Below are 27,658 nucleotides of genomic sequence, written 5' to 3' on the forward strand. Positions count from 1 at the left end.
ACGGCAGAAAGCACAAGGCAGCGTCAGTTATTTCTTCACACTTTTTTTTTTTTAGGCAGTCACACTCAGAGTAACATTTTAAAAACATTGCAGTATTAAAAGAAAACACGTCTCATGTAACTCAGATCAAACTTTATTTACAACACAAACATTTAAAAAATATTTGCTTGTATATGAAAACAAGCACACAAGTGATTTGCTTACACAAATGTAAATCCATTTACGGTTACTTATTTTCATTAGGTTTTAATATGTGTTATAGACTAGAGGATGCTCAACCAGAGAGCAGTTACTTATTAGATTATGTATTGATGTGTTAAAGAATAACTGTCTCACTTAAGATGGTTTATGTGAGATATGGAAACAAAGTAGGGTCAGTAATTAAACTATTTGCTACTTATCTAGGAGTCCCCTGAACAGTAATGCTCAGTCCCTAATTCAAAAGTATGGTCCCCAAGTCACTAAGAGTGGAAACCTAACCCACAGTTACCAATAATACAATTTGAACACCCTCACAACAATCTATCTATACTCTGTTTTCAAAAAGCATTTTCCAATGACAGATAATATAAATCTAGCAAAGATTTATAGGCCACTGGAAATTCAGTCAAAACATAAGACAGATATCGACAAATAAGCTTGTGACAAGACAGCAAGCCTCTGCTTTCAATGTTTGTGTTGTGGCAATCAAGACGACTCTTCCTTCTCTTCCGGCAAGTTCTGCTGGCACTCCTCAAACTTCCTCTGGAAGGAATCTGCCAACTCTTGGGTTTTGAACCTGGCTGCAAATTGTTCAACTTTCCCTTCGCCTTCTGCAGACAAATTGAAGATTATTGAGCATTTACATTATCATCACAGTGATACACAGTAGAAATATCTTGGTAAAAATTGATATATAAAAATTGCTACATTAGCAGTATGTCTGATTGATTGTTCCAACAACTCACTTAGACTTAGAACTATCCAATAGTCCCTTGCTGAGATAGTGAAGGCTAGTAAACAAAACAAAAAAAACCAAAACAAAAACAACTTACCAGAATAGTCAGTAACAGTCCAGACTAGAGCGTTGTTTGTTGTATTTAAGGGACTGAGCTTTATGGCTTTTGAGATCACATGGTTGGCACAAACTTTCAGCACTTGATCTCTCCTCATCAGAACACGGTAATATTTCTTTTCATTGTGGAAGAGAATCTTTATCTCTCCCACTCCTCGCTCTTTCCACTGACTGACATTTCTATCCCAACGGTACAGCTTTGCTCTTTCCTTAAACAGGATCTCCTCCTCTTCTTCTCCTGACTTTACTTCCACCTTAATTGCAAAAACAAGGTAATTATGATTAAATGCCAGACAATCGGTGCACAGGCAATATTTTCAGGGGATGGGGTGGGGGCTTCCATTAAAATACATGGCAGACACAAACATGTCAAACCACATGTGTGGAATGCATATAGTTATTAACCTGTTATTAAAGCATCTTTCCTTTTAAAATTAGAGAGGAATATCCATGTCGTCAAGACTGTTAAAATGCACTAACCTCTGGCAAAGACACAATGGGCTCGAAGTATACTTCATCACTGTGCACCACCTCTTCATTACCGTCATCCTCATTCTCTCCCTTATGGCTTTGTGCAACAGAGCCGAACACAGCTGCCCCAGTGTTAGCCCACTGGAAATTTGTATCTGCAAATCAAAGAAATTGTCAGTGTTAGATATACGTGTTGCTGTGGCAAAAAAGGGTAAATGTGGTAAATGTGCTAAATATCTCATAAACCTACCTTTAGAGCCAAAGGCAAAGTCCCCAGAATTGTTAGAGGCCAGGTCTGCAAAGGACAAACCTGAGCCAGAGTTGAGTCCAAAGGAAAATTTAATCTCACCAAATCCTATATACAAAAAAAAAGTTAAGGGATATAAGATTTTAAATAAGCAGCATTTACCTTTCATTAACTGCTGTGTTAAATCTGTGTGCCATATTACTACACAGAAAAAGTGGATACATCAGTCACCACAAACAAGTCTCCCATGCTAACGCTCAACAAGAAATAGTTAACATTTTAATGACGCCCAACAGCAATGGGGCTACACCGGCTTCTATTATCTTAGATCTATCATCCTAAACTGTATGAACCTAAGGGCTGCTTGTTACTCAAACACCTGGGAATTCTGCTCCCAACGGTACAACAAAAACATAAATTAATCCCCACACAGTTTTTTTTAAAGAATACATGCAATTTGAATTGGTACCTTTAAGCCTTTTCTACACAGAGATAAAAAACGTAAATGAAAAAACAAAAACGTGTACAATTTCTACCTTTGCTGGTTGAGTCTGGCTTGACATTTTCAACTTTAGATGATAAGTCCACAGGTTCTGCAGCACCTCCTGCAGTGGAATCTGGTTTCTCTACATGTTTAGTGGGACGTGAAGAGACATCTGCCCTCTCACCCTCCACACCACATGTACTACTTATTTTAGCTTCTTGCTTGAGTTCCTAGGGAAAAGAAGATACCATTTTAGAAGCACACAGACAGCTTCCTCAGATTCTCAAGCAGTTATACTACCTGGTAGTTTAAAAAATACACAGCCAAGAACGTCCCAGCCTGAATCTCCCCAGGAAAAGCCTATGGGACATAAGTGGTGTTTAAGAAAGGACTATCCCCAAATAATCATTACTGCCTGAAGCGACAAGCTCCAGATATAGGGATGTTATAGGAGCAGAAGGAAACCAAACGGACTTCATCCTCAGTGCTGCACTGCATTACTCTAAACTGGATGTTCAAAAACTACGTACATGGATGTGACAGAACAATTTTAAAGCAGACTCCACTAAATCTGGTTACGCACACGCAATCATGAGCTGGGCTCTCTGAACAATTACCAATCTAAAGCTATACAAGAAAAAAATATATACCAATACATAGCAGATAAAATGAAAGACTAATGCTCAATACCAAAAAAAGAAAAAAGAAATAAAAACACATTAACCTGTGCTCTTATGTATACATGTCAGGGACTAGGTAATGCTATAATGCTTCAAATCCATAATACTGAATGTTGAAGGACACATCACACTAGCAATCTCAATGCTTTGAGCCTCAGTACTTATGACCAGTGGTAGGCAATGGCCATTATATTACTCAACTACAAAGACCACAACGCAGACTTATTTAACCGATACGGGCAGCTCGTGCCGAGCACAGGTGCAAACGTGCACCAAAACCCAAGGCCAACCAACAAAGGACCAGTTTTGAGACAAGCCCAATATGAGGTAGTATGTTCAGTGGCTTCCCCTGCTTGTCCCTCCCCAAGTGATGTTGGTAGAATTAAGTATATTGGGCTGGAGGGAGGTGCGACAATAGTAAGCAGCTGCTCGCACGTCCCCCCACAGGACAGCCCACCCAAGTCTTCAGCTCCAGGACAACAATCCTATTCAGGAGCATTTCTATTCACAGAGCAAGACAACAGCCAATGCACTAACAAAGGTAAGATCTTTTAAACATTACAAAGTATATATATTATATATGTCTAAAGCAAATCCCATATTTCACACCACGGCACGGGGATAACCAACAAAATCAAATTGTGCATGATGAGAAGCACAAGAAGACGACGACTATTGCACCAGTCACTTCCGTTTCCCAAAGTGACGTGGCATTTAAATGAGAATATATAGAACATCTCAGGAGCGTGCCGAGAAGAGCGGAGGATGGGAAGCTGCCTTACACAAAAGCACGCACACGCCATCCGTATAATGAAAATCTATATAGACGCTGTTTTTTTTATTTCTGCCAACGCTTATGATTTATTTGTGTTTGGCTATGGTCTCCTTCTTCCAAGAATTTCCTTCTAGATAATGGAGCCACCAGCCCCTCCATGGAAGGATAACCCCCTCCACATCATTACATAAACTGAAAGATGTGCTTATTCGGATAATTCACTCAACTCCCAATTCTACCTTTATAAACATATGGAATTAAGGGTATCCATTTTGTAAAGATACACTGCATTGGGAACAAAAAAACGAATTGGGGAAAAAAGGCTGAAAGTACATAGCCGAATGTGAAATATTAAAGGTCTTTCAGCCATTTGCTGTAAAATCTTGGTGTATGTTACTATAAGCAGTTTGTTTACAAATGCAATGCTAAAATATTGTACATACTATGTACACGTGTAGTAAATGTCCTAAGAGAAGGAAAATGTATTCTATATATGATTTTACAGTAATTACTGGTCAGATTTCATTGACTAGTTTGGATGTGATTTTTTAGTTCAATTATTTGCCGGGTGGTCACATGCTAGGAGTCTCAATTCCCACTGCCCTACCTAAATCAGATAATTTACATCGAAATAAGTCAACTTTCCAAAACAGCTTTGCAACGATAGACATGTGGGGTGTAGCTTTCCATGGCTAGCTCAATCTAGTTGCATCTAGTTCACTCGCTTCATTTTCTCCACCAGTTCAGGGATCCGTAGGGATCCACTGAGCTTATTAAAAGCTATTTGGCCAGCAAGCTCTGCTTTTGAATCCAACACAATGGGGCCATGACGAGATGTGAACAGCGGCAAATCGGAGGAATTGTTAGCAAACGTCAATTGACTTTCAAAAAGATACGTTTGGCAGAATAGCAGTCCAGCTGGTAACTTCATCTAAAATATGTAATATATTATTGAGGTCACCTTGGTTAGTTATAATCTATTGGACAATAGAAAGACATTGTTTTAATATAAGACAGCACATAAAGTGGGCAAAAGTTTACCAAGTTGAAAACTAGTATTCATATGACCCTTCAACATTATATTTATTGGGGAGGGGGGCTGCAAAGTAGGCAATCTGTTTTATTAAACATCAATTTAAAATGGAGACGCATAATGTTGCTGGTTACTTGTTAATATTTATTAGTAAATGTGAAGAGTTGTCAGATTCCTTTTTGCAGAAGCCATCTAGCAAAGCTGAAATCAGAAGCCAATTATAAAAAAAGGAACCAGGGGTCCAGATAATGTATATGTATGTGAGATTAAAGCCGTTTGTGGAATTGCCTATAAAAACAGGAAAAAAAGTGATTTATTTAGGATTAATATTTGACCAACATTTAACTTTGGGAACTTTTTGGGGCACAGTTTCTATTTTAAGGAATAAAAGGTTTATTAAAAGTCTTTCCGGTTTCACATCACGAGTCTGCTTATTTAATACGTAACAATATTGGAGAACGGTCTGGGAACTAACATTCAACACAACGCGCGACGCCTTGAAATACCAGCATTCTTAGTTAACTCGACACAAGTGCGCCGTGAAAGAAAGAAAGATCTTTGTATGACCCGAAGCTGCTGGTACCCAAATCATTCAAACTAAGACACGCTGAGGTCTAGAGAATCTATACCTGGAAGTACTGTGAGATGACTACAAATACGCATTAGGCAGAGCAAAGCAAGTATGAACTGTAGACCTTTCACGAAGGTCCATTGCAAGTCAAAAGAGGTTTTACTGAATGGTATTTGAGGCTCATCTGGGACGGCATCCCCCTCCCTACGTCCCAAATATGATAACCGACGCAACTGAATTATCGCATTTGTTAAATACATTTGATTTCAGATTACCTATTAACATGTCCTGTTAATATGGGATTTTTGCTATTGTTTTCTGTTTTGTTAGGTTATTGATATGTTTGTAACGTATAAATGGGGTATTTAATCTCACATATTTCATAAGCGATGACTAGGATGTGAGTCAATCTGAATACATTCAGTGATGAAAACAATGTAAATTTAAAACATTATAGTCCTGATAATATTCTAACAGGGGTCCAAAATTATAGCTATAAACGAACAGTCATTTTTATATTACAGCATATCAATATGCTGAAGAAAACATACCGCATTCACTCGATTATAAAGATGACCCCCCCCAACATTTTAATATTAATTTAAGACATAAAAGAAAGCCCGAATGCCCTATAGGAAAAGGTTTACTAGTAAACACGAATTCACATGTAAGCTTTTCATGTTTAATAAAAACTATGATTGCGAAAAAAAAGCTTGTTTTTATTTCCTTTTATTTGCCAACCTGCCCCCAATTATGCACATCTGCCCCCCAGATATGCCTTATACCCCCTCATATGCCACTCTGCCTCCCAGATATGCCTTATAGTCAGACGTCTTATTTTCAAGCAAATACAGTAATAGCAGGGATATAGCCAAAATAATCTTAACAGGAACATGCCCGGTTAAAAAGTAATTCTCAGAAACAACAGATTTTACTTCTGTCACTTTGTGACAACAATGGAAAATGAGCAGGCATGCAGCATACTGAAGAAATGAATACATTGATTTGCATGATAACACACAGGATAATGTATAAAATGCACAGGAATCACTTCCCATTGGACTCCACCGCGCACTAAAAGGTAAAAGCTAAGTAGTCAGAGCTTAATAGAGAATATAGAAAAGAAAGATGTTGAGATTTTCCAAGGCCTCATGCAGTTTCATTAGTTATGGAGGGTTTCCTGCTCAGAAACAAAGCTCACGAAAGCAACTTGTGTTTATCGGACCAGAACCGTTCACAAAGAGTCAAAAAAACTTAAGATGCGCATAATTCCTTTAGTTACCATCTGTATATATGACAAACATACGTAGACACAAAAATACTGATTTCATAAAAAATTAAATAAATATTTAACAGCTCAAGTGCAAACGACTAAACACACAAAACAGCAATCTGCATACAAACCTACTTTGGCACACGACAGCACAACTTCACCAACTAAACGCAAATACAAAAGAAATGTACACCACCAACACTAAAGTCACAGATACGTCAAGTATTCTCACCTGTACTGGCTAAGAATTTTAAAGCAAACGCATATAGACATGAGTAGTCCACAATAAATATTTCAACATACATAAACCAAAAACAAACTAGAAACTGCTTTTAGCATATAGGAAAAGCAAGGTCCAAGCACAAAGATGGAAGCCGGTTGGGGCTGCCCTACCCAATTATAATCGTTAAGGAGCCATCTCAGTTTTCAGATGGTTTTAGTCTTTAGTGCCTGGGTGGTTTGCTGTTTATTAACCTATACCATAAATTACAAGAAATGGAGATTAGTCTTACTTTAACTAGCCCCAAATCATGATTTAGGAGTGTACAACCCAGTACATTCCCATCGCTTAAACCCTTCTCAGGGTATTTCCCACACTACCTTACCAGACATTTGCAATTTTAAAATATCTAATCATATTTTCCCTTTTTTCAATATTAAGTTATAAATTATATATTGTTCTTTCGAAAATAGATTCCTTTTGGTACCATATTTAAAGGGAAGGGAAAAAATAGGTCGCAGGTTGTGCAAAAAATAAAAAAATGTCGGACACCCCAGGAGTACAGTAACACTCCAGGGTTTTAAAGCACCAAAATGGTTACATACTATACTTGCTTGCTTTTTTCCTCTTACTGGTAAAGTTTGATTGGAAATGGGAATTTGGGCTCTTTATAGACTCTTTATAGACTCTAAAGTGAAAGCACCCTTTAGAATGTCCTGTTGACAACACTAGGGTCCACATTTTCAATTTTTGGCTTAGTGCAATTTTTTGTCCAAAAGCCATAACAATGTTAAATAAAAGCTTTAGAACAAAACTTTAAAAGGGTTAGCCCAAAAATTTAAATGAAATAGAAATTTATTCGTTGCTATTTCCGAATAGGGAAGCGATGGAGCTGAGGATCTCTCCTGTGAACTCTTTCAAAATGCTGCACACGGCCAGCATGTACAGCCTCTCCGCATACGACCCGAAAGACTCCCTCGGCAAGGGACTAAGAGAAGTGCTGAGAAGTGCTCTGCTTACTTCAGCCTTTTTAATATTCCTAACAGCCGACACGAAGTCTTCAGAGTTTTCCTTTTCATCATCATCTGTTTCACCGGTAACACCACAGAAAAAGGTTGGAGGCAACATTAGGCTGTCTGCTTTAGCCTTCTGTTCAGGGGTAGGTTTCTTCTCCCAAACAATCTCACATACTTCCTCAGTCTCAGTGGTAGATTGATGGCTGGAGCCTTGAATGTAAAAAAATAAAAACATAAAGTATATAAATACACAGCCGTGAGAAAAAAAAAAAAAAGTACACCCTCAGAGTTCTATGGTTTTACATATCAGGACATATGTCCTTTAGCAGGTCCAAAAATTAGGTAAATACAACCTCAAATTAACACCACAACATATTAAGAGTTTCACGATTTATAAAGCCATTTCCAAACAAGTCCATTTTACAGCGAGAAAGATTGAAAACTTGTAAAATATTCAAGACAGTTGCCAATCTTCCAGCTGTTGATGTCCCAGCAATTTCACACCAAGGTCAGATTGTGCAATGCTCAGAGAAATTGGAAAACATTTTCATGTCAGATGCTACAGGTCTCAGCATGTTAAAGTTCAGGACAGTGCAATTAGAGAAAGACTGAACAAGTATGGTTTGTTTGGAACTATTGCCAGGAAGAAGTCTCTTCTCTCTAAAAATAACATGACAGTCCTGCTTAGGTTTTCAAAGTTACAAACCACATTTTGAAACATCCTTTGGGCAGACGAGACCACGCCATTTGGCAAAGCCATAATGCACAGCGCCACGTTTGTGCTGATATGCTGCGTTTGATTTTTGCCAAACACATCATACCAACTGTCAAACATGGTGGTGGAGGGGTGATGGCTTGGGCTTTGTTTTGCTGCCACAGGGCCTGGAAATTTGAATGAATTGAGTCGACCATGAACTCCTCTGTTTACCAAAGTATTCCAGAGTCAAATGCGAGGTCATCTGTCCAACAGCTAAAGCTCGGCCAAAATCAATTCATCCAGTATTTGATGACGAATCTGGTAATGCTAATGCATAGTATACAATTTAAAATTAGGCACCAATACCTACAGTACAATTTCATGTAACACAATAACTAAAGTTGCAGGAAAATGTCACATGCAGCCTCGTACTACGGTGTATTTACACAAACATCCACTCCCTAAGCAGCAATAGTACACCGAATATTGACTTCTATTTCTGCTTAGGGACGGCACACATGTATATTTCATGTGTTTAGTTTATAGTCCCTGGTAGCCAATTTTCCCCTTCTTAAAAGAGGTAGAGTTAACATTTTGCTTTGTTTCATGAAAACAAAGTTAAAGTTATGTCTTTTCAGAAGGGGTAAAATTGGCTAATAGGGATTATAAACTAAAGAGGTAACATAAGTACAGCCATCAACAGAAGCACTCCCAATTAAATTTTGATATTCCAGACTGCGTGACTGCACAATTTTATATCAGTATATCAAAGTACATTTACTCTGCCATAATCAGTACCTGACTCAGTCATCTGCAGAGCTGCCTTGCCTTCCGAAGTCTCTGGATAAAGCCGTCCATTGAGTTTCTTAACAGCAGTCTCAAAGTCCTCATCTAAACAAGAAAAATGGCGTGTTACTTTTTTGAATGTCAACACAAATTCAAGCAGGAAGCTTCCACATCAAATGCGAGCTCTGCATTACACGCTACTTACTAAACGGGGCATTGTCAAGAAAATATTCCAGGAGAGATGCGTTTCAAAGCATTATCACTATAGATCACGTAGGACCAATCCCAGTGAGCTGTTGCAAGAAGAGCTTGGTCCAGTAAAATACATAGTGAAAATCAGTGAGATTTCGTCAGTCGCCTTAAAACATTGAACTATACATTGCAGAGGGCTAGCACACCGTTATGGATAAATCTACCATAGATGGCCTTGTAGTTTCTACTACAACGCTGCTCCAGACTTCCTTTAGTGAATACATCTCTGAATGGTTAAACTAGACATTTAAAGTAATTACCATCAACGTCACTCTCATCGCTGATGTAGCCCGGCTTGTTCTTGTAGCAGAAGAAGGTGTGTGGAAGCAGGAGCCTTTCTGCCAGAGCTTTCTGCTCTGGCGTGGGAGTCCGCTCATACACAAATATTACTTCAGGGGAGGTCCCCGTCTCAGAAGCACCGACGTTGTTGGCTGAAGAAACACAAGAGGCATTGAAAGAAAAAATGGACACTGACCATAGCAACAGAGGGGTTAAGTATACTATGAAGTTAATGTTACAAAGTAATGACCAGCGTTATCCCAAAGAAATAAAAAAAAAGTTGAAGATTTCTACCCTTTGCCAGCTGTATGACTGCAATTAAAAGTCCTATAAAAAAAAATTTAAGCTAACCAGGCAATAGGGGGGGGAATAAACTAGAGTTTTTTTTTCTAAGTATCAACAGGAAACCATATTTCTGGTCGCATTTTATATGCCTTTAAACGTTCAATACAGCATACAGCATACTTTGCAAATATGAGGAAAGAGACCGAGAAAAGGAGGAGATTAGTATTTTAGCAAGATTAACTAAACCAAGTGCAAGCACAAGAAGCATTAAGACTTGAACCCCAAGGTCCGCTGCCTGATAGACAGCCCTAAATCCAGAAATTAGACACTGCAGGTGCATAAAGCAAGTGTAACCAAGCAATTTCTGATCAATGAATGAAACGCCTAGTTTGATTTGCATAAAACCTTAAAGCCAGTAAGCATCACAACCCAATTCTGATGAGTCCCATCCATTAAGGACGAAACCGAGGTCCCCGAGTTGTGATCTGACTATTGTACCTTTTTCCTGGGGTTTGTTTAAAGGCTGTCTAGTACAGCAGACATTTGTTCTAAAGGGATCCATGTATAAAGTAGATATAGAGGCAGAAAAGGGGATCATTGTTAACCTTGTTTGCATTTGCCTACCCAGAACCCCCTGCAGTGTTGATAGCACTGCAACACTTCTGTAGGTCTTTCGGCTTGTCTGGTGGATTGTAGATAAGTGCTTAATAATGACGGCTATTAATCAATGAATGCCAAGGAGCTACCTATTTACTATGCAAAGTTTGCGCAGAGGTAGTGGACCAACGGAAGCGGTTTAAAAACACAAAATATGACAGCATTTATTCACTAAAAATGAACCATAGATGAGACTACATGAGATAAAAAGGACCAGTTTACTTAAATATTTAAAATAAATCTCAGTTCGAAGTAAATGAAAAGTTACACTAAAGCACTCCCATTTATGTTTAAAGGTAATATAAAATGTAATAACTATTGGTTTCCCTTAAATGGTTTGGTACCATCAGTGCTATATAGCACGTTCTTTAGTTGTTACAATATATAAACATGACAGATACGACCCAGAAGAATTCCATATCGTAGTATGCTTAAAACTGGTAAGTTTACCAGTTACTAAGCAACCACAAGTATTTTAGTATATGAAAAAAAGATCAAAAAACTGTGCAGCTGCAGTTTATGGTGCGGGGCATGCATGTTACATTTTCACAAATGTTTCCGAAACAGCTTGAACGCGGCGAGGGTGAGTGTCTGCTCAGCCAAGTGCCAGCACTGCACGCTGCATCTAAATACCTTTGAGGTTTGAGGGAGATGCGCACGTCCAAAAGGCAGCAGGATTAGATTTAAAAAGACTAAAATTAAATCCTACAAAACAAATCAAAAGACACCGACAACTTGATTTACAAACGGTCTGTCATATGGTAAATAAAATTGAGGTTTTAGGGTTTAAAAAAAAAAAAATAAAAAGCCGATTTGCTAAAATGCTTTGCTTTATACACTGAATGCTACATTGCCACCTCATTAATTGGGTTACGGTGGCATCTAGAAGTTTTTGTTGGGGCACTGAACGTGGTCACAACCAACCACAACAGGAAATCCACATCCATCTACTTGGAAGAAAGCTATTGCAGATTTATGAGAGAGAACTGAAATATAATTATACACTCTGTGCGCCATTCAATGACAAATGCTTAGAGAGGCAAAGGAAGCTTCAAGCAGAGGTCACTTCCCAACCCTACGATCTGCAGTTCAGTCAATGAAACAAACCCTGTGCCACAGCGTGACAATTAACATATATGCAAAGTACATGTACCAGTAACGTACCCTATTCTTATATCATGGAAGAAGCGATCACATTATTGTTCAGTGTTTATATAAATTATTCCTCGAGTCATTGCTCCCATTTCTGGAGGGGGCAGGGTGGATAAAACCGAGCCTCAGAACACAGAATTGCTGCTACTGTCCCAATATAAAATAGTCGCTTAAACTGCATGGCCCCAAACAATTACACCAAAAAAAGGGAAAAAAAACTATTGGTAGCAAAAATCTGCGTTATGCATGTCGCTTTATAGAAATGTTCATTTTGAGAATTTGCTTATAAGCTAAACAATAGGCTTTGGTAGTGCAGGATCACAATATTTCCATCCCTAGTAAAGCTTCTAATGAAGAGCCAGGCATAAGCTAACATTGTTTACATATTACATTCCCATAAATGATGTACAAGTGAAAATTAAAGAGGAATACTCGGATAGCTCACCTCTTGCAGGCATAGACTGCGTTAATGTTGATGGCCCCGTCAGTGATGATGAGGAGGATACTGTAGGGTTTTGTACAGTGCTATGGGTGGCCTTTGTAGTGGATGTTTCCTGTACACCCCCGGTTTGTGCGGGTTCTTCAGGACTTGCTGCAGGTTGTGGCGCTTGCTTCTGTTCACCGTTCTCAGTCATCGATGAATTAAAGCTGAAACCAAACAGCGATCCTGTGCTTGCTGTGTTTCCAAATGTAAAGGGCTTCGGCTTCTCAGTACCAAATATATTTTTCACTGCTTCAGACCCAAACACAAACTTAGGTGGGGAGACCACAACTTTTGAGGACTGCTCTGATGAACTTGACACGCTACATTCTGCCTGAGAGTCAACATCATCTGCAGATTGTTGGTCCGTTCTCTCTCTTGTGGCTTCTTCAAAAAGGGCCACTGCAGCTTTTCCACATGGCGATGCCTTTGGTGTTGAAGTACGGGAAGACCGAGGAGTGAGCAAACTTTCTTTAGAGGGGGCTTGTTTTGCATCCTCGAACACTTCTTTGAAGAGGTCTGCAGCTTCTTGAAGCTTGAAACGAACAGCAAAAAATTCAACTTTGCCCTCTCCCTCGGTAAAGTCATGCGCGGTCCACACCCAGGCTCTTTCTGCACCATTCATGGGCTGTAAGTTCATGTCTGCTGTAATGCGATGATTAGCACATAACTTTAACACTTGATCCCGCCTCATTACCACTCTGACAGCTTTACTGTCATAGTTCTGTAATATCTTTAAGTCACCAATGCCCCTCTCTTTCCACTGATTAGTTTCTTTATCAAACCTGTATAGCTTAGCTCTGTTGCAGAAAAGGGGCTGCTCGTTTTCTTCGCCGCTGGTGACTTCAATCAAATCTGGCAAAGGCACAACTGGTTCAAAATACTGTCCATCTCGCTCTTCTTCTTGGGTGAGGTCGGACTCGTCATCTGTTCCCACAGACACTCTGCTCTGGTTTAACTTGGTTGGAGACTTTGATGGGCTTGGAACTGGTTGGAAACTAAAATTGAAACCGGCGGCGGATTGTCCAAACCGAAAGAGATTTTTCTTCTCTGGGCTATCTGCCAATGGAGATCCATACACAGAATCATCTAAGCTTTCTCCCACTGAATCTTCATCTTCTCCTTTGTCAAATGAAGGCTTTGTGGCCTCAGGTGGACTCTTTACCGCACCAGTCGTGCACCCTTCATCTAAAGGTTTCTGATCTGTTAAGAATGTTTTTAAGTCTTTTAGTCCACTTTTCATCTCTTCAGCTTTTTGTATCAAACGGGCAGTTCTTCCAGTGTCCACAAGCTTATGCGGTGTTTGCAAAGGAATATCCAATAGTAGACGCTGACATGCTTCAAATTTGCTTTTGAAGTCTTCAGCTTGCTCTGGAGTTTTAAACTTCGCTGCCAAGTTCTCTAGTTTTGCATCTCCGTCAGAAAAGTCATTAGCCATCCACATCCAAGCTCGATCAGAGCCGAGTAACGGTTTCAGGTTCATGGTGGTTGTTATCCAATGGTTTGCGCACACTTTCAACACTTGTTCTCTCCTCATGAGTATTCTGAGTTTTCCATTGACTTCATTTTTAAGTATCTTTAACGTACCCACACCGCGTTCTTTCCACTGGCCTATTTCACCATCAAACCTGAATAATTTTACTCTTTGTGAATAGAGGACCTTCTCATCTTCTTCTCCAGTCACAAGTTCCACTTTATCAGGAAGCTGTACAATAGGTTCAAAATGGATGTCATCACGATCATCAGTGTTGTAAAGTTCCTCTGCAGGCTCCTGATCATTGGAAGTGTTCGCTTGGTCGCCCTTATTGCTAGAGACAAACAGTTTTTCACCTGCCCTTGTAAAGCCTTGAAAATTGGGATCTGCTTTACCAAATGCAAAACCTTCAGTGCCCGAATTAGTTGCAAGATCCGCAAAGGAAAAGCTATTTACAGTTTGACCAAGTATTAGATCACCACTTTGTTTCTGTTTGGTTTCCTCAGAAGCTGTACCAGTTTGAGTTGGAGCAACAGGCACCTTCACATCACTTAATAGGGCACCTATTAGACCACCGGTAGTTTCTTTTGGTTTCTGCTCATTCTTACTTGATTCCAGAAGACCAAACTTGAAATTTGAGTTGGCTGGCGTTGAAAATCCAAAGCTCTCCTGTGTAGGCTTTGTTTCTTCATTAACAGGTGGTTTGAAACTGAAAGATGAAGATTTTACTTCACTAGTGCCAAACTTAAAATCTTTTCCAGGGAAATTGCATTTAAACTCTGTGGCAGCCTGCCCTTCAGGCTTAGTGGAATTATTTTTCAAGCCAAATGTGAAGTTAGACTCTGTTGGAGTAGATGTTGTGCCAGCAGGTGCTGTTGCAGTAGTTGATTTGGAATTTGGGTTTGGAGTCTGGCAGGAGGCGCAGGTACCTGCAGATTCTTTATTTCTAACCAGACACACGTTACAGTCCCATTCACCAGCTTTTCGTGCAAACATGGTTTCCAGGCTGCTACTAGGAGGTTTGTCAATGACTGTACTGGAGCCAAACTTGAAGCCAGATGTCCCAACAGCAGGTGCCGTTGCATTAGTTGTACTCTGTGGTTTTATTTCCTGCCCTATTGGTTTAGAGGAATTCATTTCCATGCCTAATGCAAAGTTGGGCTGCTGAGGATTAGCTGTTGTGCCAGATTTGGAATTTGGGTTTGGAGTCTGGCAGGAGGCGCAGGTACCTGCAGATTCTTTATTTCTAACCAGACACACGTTGCAGTCCCATTCACCAGCTTTTCGTGCAAACATGGTTTCCAAGCTGTTACTAGGTGGTTTGCCGACGACTGTACTGGAACCAAACTTGAAGCCAGATGTTGTAACAGCAGGTACTGTCGCATTAGTCGGACCTGCTGTACCAGATGTCACAACAGCAGGTGCTGTTGCAGTAGTTGATTTGGAATTTGGGTTTGGAGTCTGGCAGGAGGCGCAGGTACATGCAGATTCTTTATTTCTAACCAGACACACATTACAGTCCCATTCACCAGCTTTTCGTGCAAACATGGTTTCCAGGCTGCTACTAGGAGGTTTGCCAATGACTGTACTGGAGCCAAACTTGAAGCCAGATGCTGACACAACAGGAGGTGCTGTTGCATTAGTTGAACTCTGTGGTTTGATTTCCTGCCCTACTGGTTTAGAGGAATTCATTTCCATGCCTAATGCGAAGTTGGGCTGCGGAGGATTAACTGCTGTGCCAGATTTGGAATTTGGGTTTGGAGTCTGGCAGGAGGCGCAGGTACCTGCAGATTCTTTATTTCTAACCAGACACACGTTGCAGTCCCATTCACCAGCCTTTCGTGCAAACATGGTTTCCAGGGTGCTACTAGGAGGTTTGCCAATGACTGTACTGGAGCCAAACTTGAAGCCAGATGTTGTCACAACCGCAGGAGCAGTTGCATTAGTTGTACCCTGTGGTTTGATTGCCTGCCCTGCTAGTTTAGAGGAGTTATTTTCCAGGCCAAATGTGAAGTTGGATTGTGGAGGATTAGCTGTTGTGCCAGACTTGGGATTTGGGTTTGGAGCCTGGCAGGAGGCGCAGGTAACGGCAGATTCTTTATTTCTAACCAGACACACGTTGCAGTCCCATTCACCAGCTTGGCGTGCAAACATGGTTTCCAGGCTGCTACTAGGAGGTTTGCCAATGACTGTACTGGAGCCAAACTTGAAGCCAGATGCTGACACAACAGGAGGTGCCGTTGCATTAGTTGTACTCTGTGGTTTGACCGCCTGCCCTACAGGTTTACAGGAATTGTTTTCCAGGCCAAATGTGAACTTGGATTGTGTTGCATTAGCGTTTGTGCTAGATTTGGAACTTGGGTTTGGAGTCTGGCAGGAGGCGCAGGTAACAGCCGATTCTTTATTTCTAACCAGACACACATTGCAGTCCCATTCACCAGCTTTTCGAGCAAACATGGTTTCCAGGCTGTTACTGGGAGCTTTGCTAATGACTTCACTGGAACCAAACTTGAAGCCAGATGCTGACACAACAGGAGGTGCAGTTCCGTTACTTGTACTTTGCGTTTTAATCGCCTGACTTACTGAGTTGGAGGAAATATTCTTCAGACTAAATGTGAAGTCTGATCCTGTGGGCTGTGTTTTACTTATAGAAGTTGCAGGAGACTTGGAAGCTGGGGGAACATTAGCTTCCTTGTTTAATGCAACAGTAGAGGCGAGTATGCCTAAAGGTGCTGTTGCTGTTTTTGATTTAGTGTCCTTAACAGAGCCTGCACTCCCAGTGTTTCCAGAATTTTTGGTGTCTGTTCCTGGAGTCACACTTAAATTAGATTCAATATTTTCCAGGAGTTTTTGTGCGTCTTCAAACTTCTTTTTAAAGTGCAAGGCTTCATCTTTTGTTTTAAAGCGGATAGCAAGCTGTTCATATTTTGGCATTTCATCGGCATAGTCATAGGCGTGCCATACATAGGACTTATCACATGTAGCATTTGGCATCAGTTTCATATCTGAATTTATGTAGTGGTTTGCGCAAATTTTTAACACTTGCTCTCGTCTCATGAGAAGGCGTAGTTTGCCAGATACTCTGTGTCTCAAAATCTTGACATTTCCTATACCTCTTTCTTTCCATTCTTTAGAATCTACATCAAAGCGGAATAGTTTTGCTCTATTGCAGAACATTTCTTCCTCCTCTTCTTCACCAGTTTTCACTTCAATCTTTTCTGGTAATGGTACTACTGGCTCAAAATGTGGTCCATCATCATCAGCTGCTTGTTCACTTCCTGCATCAGACTCCACACTCTGATTGTGAGCATCCTTTCCTTGTGTACCAAACCCTGGAGGCACATATGTCGACCTTCCAGGAGTCTGGAAACCAAATACACCACCATCACCTTGACTGAAGTTAGTTGAAGTCTTCTCCTGACCAGGACTAGAATTAATATTGGCTGAAAAGCCTCTATCACCAAATCTGAAGAGACTCTTAACTTCATCACTAGATTGCTTCCCTTGTTCTAGAACTTGTTTATCAGATGTCAACAGCTTTAGCAGGCACTCACTGTCAGGAAACGTGGCATTTGATGGTGCCCCACCATGAGAAGAAGAGAATGTGAAATCTCCATCATTTGACTTAAAGTTAGAGTTGAATTTGAAAGTGGATGCTGGGGTTGACTGCATCGGAGGGAAATTGGATGGTTTAGGCCCTTCATTTACCATTGTTGGGCCGTAGCAATTTTTCCCAAATGCCATACCTTTTGTACCTTCTGACTTAGATGGCTGAAGTACAAGAGATGGTTGAGTGAAATAACCTGGTTCAGGTAGGGGTGGGTTTGTGCTTGCTTGAGGAAGCCCATAGTTGTAATATTCTTCACTGTGAGGTGATATGATCCCGGTTGCTGAAGTTTCATAACGTAAGGGTGGCCCATATACTTCTGGAGGGAACACACATGTAGCTGTGCTTGGAGCTGGAGGAGTATGTGTTTGTTGTGGATATGCATACATGTGCTGTTGAGGAGTCAGTCTGTTCATTGCATACATTGATGTCTAGAGAAAACAAGGTCTGTATTACTTAAAAACTCAAAGTAATGTTGCTATATCAAATAATTGAACACTTATTTTACATTTCATACATACACAATCATTCCAACACACATAAAAGCCTTTTACAAATTGACACAAAAAAGTATATTTTAAGAGAAATGACCCAAATTACCTTAGTAGGTGTAACATTGGAAGCTGGTCTAAGAAGATGCTGAGAATTGTATGCCGAGGACTGACCATAGTAGGCTGCAGGTCCTGTAGTGGAGACTGCAGAAATAGAGAGCAGAAATCAGATTCAAAATCAGACATGAGTGAGCTGTGCAGGCAGCATTCAGGTATTCAAAGTTACAAAACATATGCAGTATTGCCAATACATGGAACGGTAGACTGTTCTAATAAAGAAAGGATTAGATTGAGGAATTTTGCTGAATCCTTCCATGTATTTGCATAGGGAAAATGTGTACATTAAAAAAGGGACACTCTGCTATCACAGGCATTTAAGTGAATATGATGACTGGAGTGCCCTGTAACAAAAGTAATACGACCAAAATAAGGCCATCAGAATATGGCATAAATATAATGGAGTTTGAATGCAAATTACATTAAATACTGCCTTTTGTGATGGACAGGGAAAGCAGTAAATGTAACAAGCTTGACAGATTTCTAACTGTTCCACACTATTAGCTACATTATATTAATCTGGGGTGCCATTAGTAAGCGATGATCAAGTTCAAGCTCAGACATGGGAGACGAGAGCCCAGCAGCTGTTAAACAATTTCCATGATTCTAAGCCAGCCTTATGACTATGATGGCCGAATATAAAAGTTGCAGTTGGTTAACCCTGTGCTAAATGAGAAAACCAGAGAATTGGTATTCTAACCGCACCAAGGGTTCAAGGTTTCCATATAGTCATATAAAAGACCTGTTAGTGGCACTGCATAGAAACTCTGGGGGCCTGTGTATCCATCAGTAGCTGTCTCAGTACCATAGCCTTCAGCCGGCCATCGATGAGAAACATTGCTCAAAGAACTATTCAGTCTCAGGTCCTGGACTTCTTTCTATATAACACAAAAATTAAAACAAACATGTATCAAATATACACTTCAAGGGGAGAGGGAAATAAACAGCACACACAAGTTAAGCATTACCAGCATTTTTGCCATACCGCTGAGAAAGTTTGTAAGAAAACACAATGGCAAATGAAAGTTACGTGAGCAACTGTAAATGGAATATGTGATGCACCTGTTCTTTAACTTAACTCAAACCCACTGAATGCCAATACAGGAATATACAGTGAAACTTAGCATACATTATAAAACAAGTCCACACCAAAAGCCGTTTGTCCTGCAGCAAGCACCAAAACAGCTTTATGCAATGCGGTGTTTTAAAGACACAATGTTTTAAACTGCACGTCAGCTACTATAGGGATTAAGCGCAATATTTTATTTCACCACTGTGAAGCAACCTTACCTTTAAGGCTTCAACTTGATGACAGAGATCCTCAAGTATCGATTTTTGATCTTCAGCCCAGCGTGGCGGTGTCTTCGATGAAAACTGCCAAACAAAGCAGATATTGTTAATAGAGATCAACCAAAGGCATTCATCAGTTTAAATGATCCTACCAGACCATTAAAGAGGCACAATTTAGTGGCTTCACAGTCCAGGTGCACTTTTACAAACTGCTACCATGTCTTTCCTTTAGTTAAGAACCGAATGCACATCCCCAGCTTATCATCATTAGGTAGGAAAAAAATTATGCTTCCGTTATCCAAGGTATGGAAAGATAACCAATCACACATACTTGACTATTTCTTAAATGAGGTATATAGTTTTCCTGCAAAATCCAGCATTATAATTTTAGGTCTATAACTACATCAAAGGTGAATAAAAGGGCTTAAAATTTGCTAGGATAAAGGATCTTAATATCCACAATGACTCATAGTTTCCAAAACAACCAATACCGATGCCATTTTGCTAGGAGAAGCAGATAACTTTGATGGAGATGGTGTAGAGTGTTTCATTCCAGAAGCAGTCCCAAAGGAATGATTATGTCTAAAGTCTGGGCTTTGTTCTTCAGGATCACCAAGACTTTGTCTTACTGCGTCCAACATTTCATTCACTGCTTCTAATGGCACAGGAAGCTACAAAAAAAATAAAAAATAAAAGGAATATTATATATACATATACCACATACACACACAAATGTTAATATCCATTGAAATCCACTAGACAAGCCTCAAAGTGTTCTTTGGTTTATCTTTAAATGTAGAAGTATGAGCAGGAAAAATAAGTTACAAATCCCAAGTGTTCTTTTCACAAATTACTCTTCCAGGATATGAAATTATTTTTATAACTATTCAGACGCCTTTTTTTGTTGTTCGGCATTAATTAGTATATTACCCTTGCTTCCACAGATGGATCTTGTGAGCATTCCTCGAGAGTCTTTAATAAATAAGACTTGCATTTCTGCATGCAGTTCAAATACTCCCCCTGTTCTTCAGAAGACAGCCCATCATTTTCAATCTCCTCTGCTTTCCTCTGGTATACCTAAACAAAAACAAAGTATACTTAATTACAACGGTCTTACAATGCTTAACAAGGAACAAACCAGAATCTGAAAAAAGTTAAGTGCTTTAATTAGAATAAGCACTCGACAAAGAAAGCAAACTTAATGTACTTCTTTGAGCCTTCTCATTTGAACCAGCATTACACACCAAAATGCATTTGGTATTTCATACTTCAGACAACTTAAAAATGATTCCTAGAACATGAGTAATAACTATCACCAGACAGCTAAGGAACGCACCAAGGCAAGGTTCCAGTATGAAACAACATTCTTAACAGCTTCAAATGCCTGTATGGCATCATCTGTTCTTCCTTCAACAAAATTTAGTTTTGCAAAAGCAATAGCAGCTTCGTCTTCCAGGTCTGCTACTTCAGAAACCTAAGGACGAAAAGAAACAGTGTAATGTAATTTTACAGTAAATACCCCACATTGGACATGCAGTATGGGTGTTAAAAGGCAAGTGTCTTTTTTTTTAAATAAAATAACCTGCATAACTATAGGTTGTACGAAAGAAAAAAAAAACCTGTTAATGCTATGCTAAAGCATTAACTGCACATGCCTGCTCAAGAATACAAGTAACCAAACTAATCTTAAAACTTACGAAGCCCAGGTAAATAGCACTCTGCTATCTGTTCAGATTATCCTACCTTGATATCTTTGCTGTGAAAATGTTTGAACAGAGGGTCAACTGGTTCGGGGATGCTCTTTTTCTGCTTCACAAGGTCTAGGAGCGGCAGCGCTTTCTTCCAGTAGTGAACACAGCGTCCCATGTACTCCCTTTGGTCATAAAAGGAATTCAGACCATTTCCCTGCACAGATAATATTAAATGTGTTAAATAAGAGAGGACTATACACTAGGAAAAATAACACGCTTCTAAGACAATCATGGGAAAGGACATTATCAAATATAATTTAGAAATAAAATTCTTCAAACTACCAAAGTAAGAAACTGCATGATAACCAACACTCACAGTGGTAAGAAGACTTCTTGCCCAGTGTATAATAACAGCAGGCTGCAGACCGTGCTTTTCTAAGGCTCTCAAGGTATTAAGATCATGTTGTATCACAAGACGATGTTTTGCTGAAGAACCCGGCCTAAATGTAAAAAAAGAAAACAAAAAAAAAATCCAACACATTTCTAAGTATTACGGCATCTTTGAACATTAGTGATCACTTTCATACACAACACACAAAAAGACTAGACACTTACAATGCTTTTTTGTGAATAAGGCTGTAAACTGCATCCCACCACAACTTCTGCCTGTCTGTAAAGAGCTGTTTGCAAATTGGCAGGGGGAGGCAACGAGGTTGGTGTATATCATTTGACGTATTAAGATTATCTTGCAGTTGAATATAACTAGTGTAGACGACTCCCAGCAAGAAAACCTGGAGGCCAAAGAAAACAAACATCACCACAATGACAAACTTGTGACCGGTTTTTGAAATTTAGGACTCTTCATGACAATTTTGTTCTCATTTACTGCACCCACACAAATTATATTGTTTTCTTTAGGACAAGGGCTTTCTTTAGGTACCACTATTTTGACCACACCAATGTATTATAAAAAAAAAAAAGAAAAGTGAAAAAAATGACTTTTATTTGAAAAATCCTTCACTCATTTCCAAAGGCTAAGAAAAACACCTGCTAAATAAGTTGGGTATTTCTAAACTCGTAAACTACTACAATGCTTTTTTAGCAAATTATAAGGCTGTAAGTACAAGTTGAATATTGCTATAAGTGTGTAAAACGCCCCCTTACATTCTCCAATTTTGTTTTCTTATTTTTGTACTTTGGGGGCAATAAAGGGTTTTGGTTTGAGTATATATATTTCTAGCAGGAGAGGAATGAGGTGTTTGGAGAAAATATCTTTACATTTTGGAACTGGATGGCACAATTAAACTGCAGAAGGCCATGTGAGAGGCATGCTGCCTTTCACTGTGGTAAATATGATCACTCCAGAGAACATCCACAGTGCTTCCTGAATTTGTTTTTTTCTTGGTGTTGCTGAATGCCTCGATGTCTAGCTAAGCAAAGGAAGCGACCGGTAATCTCTTTCTAAGATCACGTCCCAGAAGACAAACCAGGCAGCTAATCTCCCCTACCTGCTCCCATGTCCGACTAAAAATTTACCTCAAGATCAAGAATGCAAAGTGATTCGGGAGTATTTGATTCAATTCTTGAAGTTTCCTGAGGCAGCCGAGGGAAAAGATGCTTAAGCCATTTGCGGAAAGCAGGCAAAGATAATGTAAAACACCACTGCAGCCCAAGCCATATCAGATGCTGAAGACTACCACTGTGCATTCGTACAGCACCTAGTGGAAGGAAAAGAAGAAAAAAAAGGGATTTGGGAGAGGCTTTTTTAAATAATGCACATGCAGCAAAAAAAACACAAACAAAAACAAAGTGCAGACTGAGAAAACTATGTGATAACCATTATTTGGAAACGATACGAGAGCAAGTGACATTACAAGACTTACCATGGTCAAATCGATTTAGGTCATTGACATCAGGTGGCTGGCTGCTAATGTTTGATATATTATCACTGCCCATGAAAGAGTTCTCCATTGTCAGATGGTCCCCAAACAAAAACTTTAGCAAAATAGATTGACCGCTTCTGTTAGCAAATGTTTCAATAACTTCACTTAGAAATTCATCTTTGCCACTGCTTAGTAACAGCAACAAATGTCCTATAAACAGAAATACAGGCAATGGTCATCAAGCATAACAATTAACCAAGGTCCTTTTAAAGATACAAAATTATAGCAGGAAAATAAAAATTACATAATATACATCATACACACACACACACACACAAAACAAACCAACTTTAATAAAAGACTGCAAGTGTATGAAGGGAACAAGGTTACGCGATGGGGGCATTTCAGAGACTAAACACAAAGTTACAGGTGGTTTGCAATTGAAGTCTATCATTTTTTGGCCAAACGCCAAAACAAAAAATGTACCGGGTCACTTGCTATCTCTGCCCAGAGTCTAAAGCAAGCTATTCTAACAGCTTGTTAGAGCTGCTCCAAGTTTCCAAGCAGAAATCTAAAGGGACTCTGAGGTTTATTTACAGTGAATTGTGTCAGCACTCCATCTTGTAGCACCAGGATGTTAACATATAATGTGCACTGTTTACATTACATTTGTAAGATAGGGTACTTGAAGAATGACCACACTAGAGCATTACGGACATCGTTATCGGTATGCACAAATCTCTTACACCCCCCCCCCAATATATCCTATCAGTAACTTTAGGTTATGTCGCCTGTGTAGAACAAAGATTGGTGATAGTTCATTACTTTAGCAGTAATACAAGTATACAAAAGCAGTTATTTACCAGACTGACTCTGACGGTCACAAGCTAAACCTTCCAGAATATTCTGTCCATTTTCCTCTCCCTTAATCGATTTACTTTTTGGCTTTGGAACCTAGAAAGAAAAAAAAACAGTGAAATTGGAGTAAATAAAGATACCATGCAAGTATTGATATCCACTCCACATCTTACATCATCAAATGTGCACATTATGTCCACATACCTGGAAGGCTAGCAGGTAACAAAGAAGAGCAGGTTCTAACAATGGCTTCCATTTAACTTCCCCATGTTGTGCCATTTTCAGAAGCTGGGTTCCAGCATGCATGTAGTAGTGCCCTCTCATTTCAATAAATGTCCCAGACAGGTCATCCGCTCCATTCACAAAAGGTTTAACTGCAAGCAGGGCCTGGTCAAAACTAAAGCAAAAACACATAATTGAAAAACCGTGCAAATAGTAGGATTATCTCAGCATTGTAAATGTAACTCACTTATATTTTATCATCAAATACATCATAAAACATTTATGCATTGGTAGATCACCTGCTTTTTACATTCCAACTTTTTGCACAGAACAACTTCTCTTAAAGGAGTTCATAAATGGATTTGTTAGTTTTCATAATAGAATATAATTCGGATAGACAGCCATTATATTTTTAAGACTTTGAGTGCTTACTTCTAAAAAGAAACTACCTGGCTGCATTCTCCCATTACTTCTTGGGTGTGGAGATGTGCAGAACACCCACGGACCTACTTGATGGTCTCATCCTTACAAAGATATGAAATTGAACAAGCATGCCTGCCTATTACATGTACTTGTATCTGTTTTTCCCAACTGAACAAAAGCTTACACTGAAGACTGAAAGAAAGTGTTGCAGAAGGAATTGATGTACCTTTCAAGTGCTTCTTTGCTTTCCTGAACATCTCGTGTTGAAAGTGTCAGAACAACCACATCAGCATGAGCAAGTAACAGTTCTTTGTTGATTGTTCTCCATTTGCTCTTATCAGAGCCTTGATGGGATGCCAGATACTCCTAGAGGCACAATGAGATCCATAATATAGAATTGTACAAAATAGGTATGTAAATCAAATGCAACATAACCATTTGTACCAGCAGTAATATGAACCACAAATCCAAATAAAGAATGTTTTAAACTATAGTGTTTTTTGAAAAAGCCACCACAAATCCCAAAACATACCCAACTATTTTCTGCAATGCCATATATCTATTCATGTCATTAAGTTATTCATCATAACAAATATTTAACCATATTTAATACAATACCTTTAAGACTGATAAAACACAGGAACACCAATCTAGATTAGAGCGCAAAGGTCTCTTCTCTGGTTTAAGGCAGTGGGAAACTGCTTCATCAAGCCTCTTATTTGATCGAAATAGTTCAACTAGTCTGATATTCACATGGACATCATCAGGACGTGCAAACAGTTCAGACTGTATCAAATCAAGCAACTGGTTCCAGCCAACTTCTCCTTGGGAATTTAGCAGCTGTTCCTGCAAGAAAGGGCAAACAATAGATTGGTCTGAGTCTTGATTTTGTGTTTATAGAACATCATTGATTTCAATATATAATACATGTTAATACTTAAGCAATAAAAAAAGTCAGGGCCACTTAATGCAATAATTGTACATTGCAGATGTTTGAGTTATACACGTTTACTCAGTGACCTTACTCGATTGGTTCCAGATCAATAAAGTACCCTTGCCTAACTGTAGGCATGTGGATTAGGCACATCTAACCAGGCTTGATCATGTTAGGACAAAAGTAATATTAAGATAACTTACCTTAAGCCTATAAACAACTGGATTTCCAGGGAAGAGCTTAGATGCTTTTTCTACCCAGTATACTGCCCTGCCATCTGTGACACTGATGCTACAAATCAACTCTGCAATTTTGAGGACGAGATCCTTTTGAGTAGGGTTAAGCTCCAAAGACCGCTGCAGATAAACAAAATAAAAACACATTGTTGCACCTCAAAAATAATAAAACCAATCGGAGACAATTTTGCCATTTCCCTAAACACTATGGTATGCTAAATTTTAGATTGTACTACCACTTACAACAGAAACGTGATATTTCAGGATTACGGGAACATATCATGAGCTCAGTTTACAAACAAAAGACAAAAATTTAAAGAAGCCTTGTAGCAAGATCACGTGTTTCTACTTGGACCAGCATGGATTACATTATTTAACAAATAAGCCTTTTCTAAATATCCATCTTTCCTCTTTTACAAGAATCTTGTTACAAGGTGCTTGTCCTGTAACCTTGATAAGCCTAGGCAAGCAAGGAACTATCAGGTAAACTGAAAGTTAGAGATGTAGTTTCATACACACAGTTTGAGATAGGGAAAAAATACAGAAGACAAAAATACCTTGTAACAGCCAACAGCTCTTTCAATATTGCCCTCATTTTCAAAAAGTTGTCCAAGGAATCTGTGTGCTTTTGGATCCCTTTCCTGAACATTAATATATGAAGATACACTCCTGAAAAAGGAAAGATACCTGGTAAATCTCAAATTTTTAGGGGTTTTTTTTTTTTACTTGTCTAACATAATGATACCAAAACTGATGCATGCATGTATAATAATCAACCGTAAAAATGTATTGTATAGCGCTATCCAGCTCTTTAATACACAGAATCCCCATGTTTTTCATTAGTATTAGCCACACTAGGACAACACTGTTTGGACATTTAATAATAGAGAGTTATGTTAACAGCAAGTAGAATGATGTCACCATTGTATTTATTGCTGTCTATTTTTATCTATTTCATCAGTATTGTAAACTAGGTTACAGTTTAGTCTAACATTCAGGACTATGAAATAATTGAGGGCCTCAATTCCTCCCCCAGTTTTATTTATTTATATATCTGAAGTTCCTAAATTATCTTATAAGCAACACAGAACACTAAAAGAAGAAAGCTTACCTTTTGGCTAGTTCATAGTCTTTAGCTTCATAGTAGAGCTTTGCAATAAGAAATCCTTTCAATGATTTCTGGAGGAAAAAAAGAAAAAAAAAAAAAAAAAAACTTATGTCAACTAAGTTTTATTTATTTTTTTGTCATTTGTGCTACTGTTTTGGGGGGGGGGGGGGTTGGGAAGCATAAAATAAAAGTATTCTGCATTCCCAAAATTGTCAAGCACTGATTTTCAATACACACACAAACATGTATACATTAGGGACAGGCAACGAGTTTCGAGTCTCAAAAGAACAATGACACCGAGCCCCAGACGTGTCTACAAGTTTTCGGTGATATAGCTATTTACTGACATTTCTCACCGTCCCCTTTACTGGCCCACATGCCATAAGAGTTAAACCATTCAGTGATGGGCGCCACTGAAACCGTGACAGTTTAAATGTCATAACGGCCGGCCAGATTTACCCATGAGGCCGTGATGATTAAGGTTTTATGCAACAGGCGAAACGATTCCGAGTTTAGGGACGAATGTGACGTCCCCTAAAGGCAGTTTACACCATGAAGGTATATATACTCCGGCCCAGCAATAAGACATAATAACAGACACCGTACCTCCCGGGGGGATGCGGCGCTGTTATGCACGGACTCTATATATTGCTGAAGCTCCGGTTTACTTCGCCTCATGTTGCCGGTATCTTCGAATATTACTCCACGGTTACGCCTGTGACAGGACACGCGGCCCCGGCTTCCAAGAAAAGCAAACGAAAACTTCCCGAAACGCGCTCAATCCAGACTTGCGGCTCTGAGGAAGTGACGTCTTTTCACGGAACTTCCGTATCCCCTCACAGCGCTGGGAAGAGGCGGAGCCTCCGTCTGACGTACTGCCGCTGTAGCATTGAGCTCGTGCCGGTGGGGCT

General features: G+C 39.4%; 1 protein-coding gene across 1 annotated transcript; it reads right to left on the reverse strand.

The window, feature by feature from the left end:
* Positions 1 to 117: 117 nt before the first annotated feature.
* Positions 118 to 27,533, reverse strand: LOC128473047 (ranBP2-like and GRIP domain-containing protein 4). The gene is made up of 29 exons (XM_053455079.1): positions 27,354 to 27,533; positions 26,751 to 26,818; positions 26,197 to 26,308; positions 25,607 to 25,759; positions 25,088 to 25,315; positions 24,696 to 24,835; positions 24,029 to 24,221; positions 23,830 to 23,920; positions 22,967 to 23,176; positions 22,620 to 22,801; positions 21,699 to 21,874; positions 21,460 to 21,583; positions 21,136 to 21,297; positions 20,729 to 20,866; positions 20,323 to 20,469; positions 19,884 to 20,063; positions 19,393 to 19,476; positions 18,845 to 18,980; positions 18,095 to 18,189; positions 15,084 to 17,925; positions 12,378 to 14,984; positions 9,820 to 9,990; positions 9,320 to 9,412; positions 7,829 to 8,034; positions 2,309 to 2,486; positions 1,776 to 1,880; positions 1,535 to 1,680; positions 1,035 to 1,308; positions 118 to 812 (listed from the first exon to the last, which is right to left on the reverse strand). Exons 1-29 carry the CDS (start codon positions 27,423 to 27,425, stop codon positions 688 to 690), a joined length of 9,438 nt encoding a protein of 3,145 aa, XP_053311054.1. The 5' UTR covers positions 27,426 to 27,533; the 3' UTR covers positions 118 to 687.
* Positions 27,534 to 27,658: the final 125 nt, after the last annotated feature.

This window comes from Spea bombifrons, chromosome 2, assembly GCF_027358695.1.
Source record: "Spea bombifrons isolate aSpeBom1 chromosome 2, aSpeBom1.2.pri, whole genome shotgun sequence".
Lineage (NCBI taxonomy): Eukaryota > Metazoa > Chordata > Amphibia > Anura > Pelobatidae > Spea > Spea bombifrons.